General features: G+C 50.2%; 2 protein-coding genes across 2 annotated transcripts in view; both read right to left on the reverse strand.

Annotated features, from left to right (window-relative positions):
- DACRYDRAFT_83190 (cytochrome P450) overlaps positions 1-1355 on the reverse strand; it is a 2863-nt gene extending 1508 nt beyond the window's left edge. The window contains exons 1-2 of the mRNA XM_040776614.1: positions 1178-1355; positions 647-1120 (exon numbers count right to left, since the gene is read on the reverse strand). Coding sequence (XP_040625559.1) covers positions 647-1120; positions 1178-1318 — 615 coding nt within the window. The 5' untranslated portion in view covers positions 1319-1355. The remainder of the gene's footprint in view (positions 1-646; positions 1121-1177) is intronic.
- Positions 1356-1697: 342 nt separating this feature from the next.
- DACRYDRAFT_57169 (cytochrome P450) overlaps positions 1698-2700 on the reverse strand; it is a gene marked incomplete at both ends in the record, with an annotated part of 2483 nt that continues 1480 nt past the window's right edge. The window contains 4 exons of the mRNA XM_040775420.1: positions 1698-2134; positions 2186-2252; positions 2299-2411; positions 2465-2496. Of these exons, the coding sequence (XP_040625560.1) occupies positions 1698-2134; positions 2186-2252; positions 2299-2411; positions 2465-2496 (649 nt within the window). The remainder of the gene's footprint in view (positions 2135-2185; positions 2253-2298; positions 2412-2464; positions 2497-2700) is intronic.

Genomic DNA, 2700 nt, shown 5'->3' on the forward strand with positions numbered 1-2700 from the left:
TGATGACGGACATGATCTCATCATATGCGTGTTGCTGCACCTCCGGGTTACAAGCGAGCTCACCCAATGTGGCTGCCAGCGATTTGCTCGTGGTTTCTACAGGGACAGTGAACATTTGGTGTCATGCGGAGACAGGAGAGTAGACGAACCATGACCAGCCAACAGCAAGAGGAACACGTTGCTAACGAGCTCGCGATCGGAAAGTGCGCCTTTGCTGCCCTTTTCCAATTCGTTTGCGGCCAAGAGAAGACTGAAGATGTCTTTATCCTCGCTAGTATTACCGAATCCTTCTACTCGACGCTTGTCGATAATCCCTTTAAATATCGTCTCTAGGATATTGCTAGCATTGTAGAGGCGGCGTAGGCTAGAGGAGATGTCAGCTCATCTGCGGTGTTATGATGGCTTGTGGCAGTAGCTTACGCGGGAATTGGTAAACTGTATGTCCAGTGGGGCAGGAAGGACAAGATGATCACTGAATTACTGGTAACCTCAAAGCACTCTGGGAGGGACATTCCTCTGACACGCTCGCCAACGTCTTCATTCCAAGACAGACCAATACCGAACCCGCACTTTGCAATGAGATACAGGGCAAACTGATCGACTCGTCGTCAAATAGGACAAGATTAAGCGCTTTGTCCCACCGTACCTTTGAAGTAACCGCTGTCACATCAGGCATTATGAATTCCCGCTCGTTCTCCCACTTCTCAGTAGCAAGGCAATCATAGTAAGTGTTCTTCGTTTCCGTCCATACAGAAGAGTATAGGCGTCCATTGAAACCAGGAGACACAGCTTTTCGGTGACGAGGCCATTCAGCGCTCATGGTCGCGAACACATTTGGACCAAAGGGACTGAGACTCTGCACGCTTTCCTTGATTTTATCCCAAGGGGCCTTGTTTCCCAATACTTGCTTGGCGACTTCTGGAGAATTGGTGTACAGGACAGGCGGCCCGTTGAGTAGGCCGATCTGTGACGCCATGTCCATCGGTGAGTCTTTGTAAAACCGATCCCGCCATCTCCAACCGAAGATCATGCCTGGGTTCCATTCAGTAGAAGGAAACAAAGAGCCAGGAATGGAGTAGGAAGAGGCGGGAAAAGTGAGACCGGGCAGGAACGAAACAGACTAGCCAAAATCGATTAGTCACAACCGCAATTTCGAAGTTGAACATATACTGTGTACCCGCAGGGCCTTGTAGTAAGAAATCGCACGCTCAATGACATAGATAAGAGACAGGACCAGTATGACCACCGGCCATGAAAGGCTGAAAGGCAGCGAAAGCATGTTGGTCCACGTAGGAACGCACTCGAATGGTGTGGTCATACATAATGGGAGAACGTGCTGGGCGCTTTTATACCCCCAAACGTGCTGGCTCACACCTGAGAAATTAGGTTGCGTAATGAGAAAACCCTGAGTAACCCTGAGAATGACTGGGCGATGGGCTGTGCAGATCAAGAGTAGAAGCCCAGAGTTTATTGAAACAGATTGAATGGTGGTGCCTGCCGCGTCGCCCATCTTCCAGTTGCCTTTTTAGCGGGGCCCATGCCGTACAATTAGTCATGCTTTATTATCAGAAATTTGACGGATTCCCACTGAAATCACATACAATAATAATAATGGCTACCCACTGTCAGATCGACAGGATATCCATGCCTCATCATCAGTGCGAGAAGAGGGATATATCCGACACAAACTGAAATGACTATGCCCGAACTGAACGACGCGTGAACTTCAGCGGGAAACGCTTGTGTCCAAACCCAATAACCGCCTCGACGTTCTCCACCCAAGCTGCATGCCAGTCTGCAATCGTCTGCCCGTCTTTCAAAATCGGCTCAACTTTGTAGTCGCGGAGAAGCAATGCCAGGACACCTGTGACCTCCACTACGGCGAACTTCTTCCCAATGCATACTCGGGGTCCGTATGAGAAGTTCAGCAACGGTTCCGTAGCAGGATCGAGCCAACGGGCAGGATTGAACGACTTCGGATCCTTGTACACCCGAGCGTTGTAGCCAATACCAAAAAAGTCCAGTGCAACGACCTGTCCCGAGGGCACACTGAGTGGCACAACCCCACCCTGTCGGCTCGGGACCTGGAGAACTGTATCTTCGACTGGTCGACGCATGAGTACGTGCGCGGTAGCTGTAATGGACATGAGCAATAATGTCAGTCTTGATGCTGATAGGGACTAACGATACATCCGCAGAGCTTCCTGGAAACAGCCTTGCACGAACGGTAACTTCTCGAAATCATCCAAGGTCTGTGCGCAATTAGGAGGACATATGGCGAAGAGCTCAGCTGCTTACAGGATCGCTGCCTTCTTTGATGACGGACATGATCTCATCATATGCGTGTTGCTGCACCTCCGGGTTACAAGCGAGCTCACCCAATGTGGCTGCCAGCGATTTGCTCGTGGTTTCTACAGGGACAGTGAACATTTGGTGTCATGCGGAGACAGGAGAGTAGACGAACCATGACCAGCCAACAGCAAGAGGAACACGTTGCTAACGAGCTCGCGATCGGAAAGTGCGCCTTTGCTGCCCTTTTCCAATTCGTTTGCGGCCAAGAGAAGACTGAAGATGTCTTTATCCTCGCTAGTATTACCGAATCCTTCTACTCGACGCTTGTCGATAATCCCTTTAAATATCGTCTCTAGGATATTGCTAGCATTGTAGAGGCGGCGTAGCTAGAGGAGATGTCAGCTCATC

Source organism: Dacryopinax primogenitus (genome assembly GCF_000292625.1).
Source record: "Dacryopinax primogenitus strain DJM-731 SS1 chromosome Unknown DACRYscaffold_18, whole genome shotgun sequence".
NCBI lineage: Eukaryota > Fungi > Basidiomycota > Dacrymycetes > Dacrymycetales > Dacrymycetaceae > Dacryopinax > Dacryopinax primogenitus.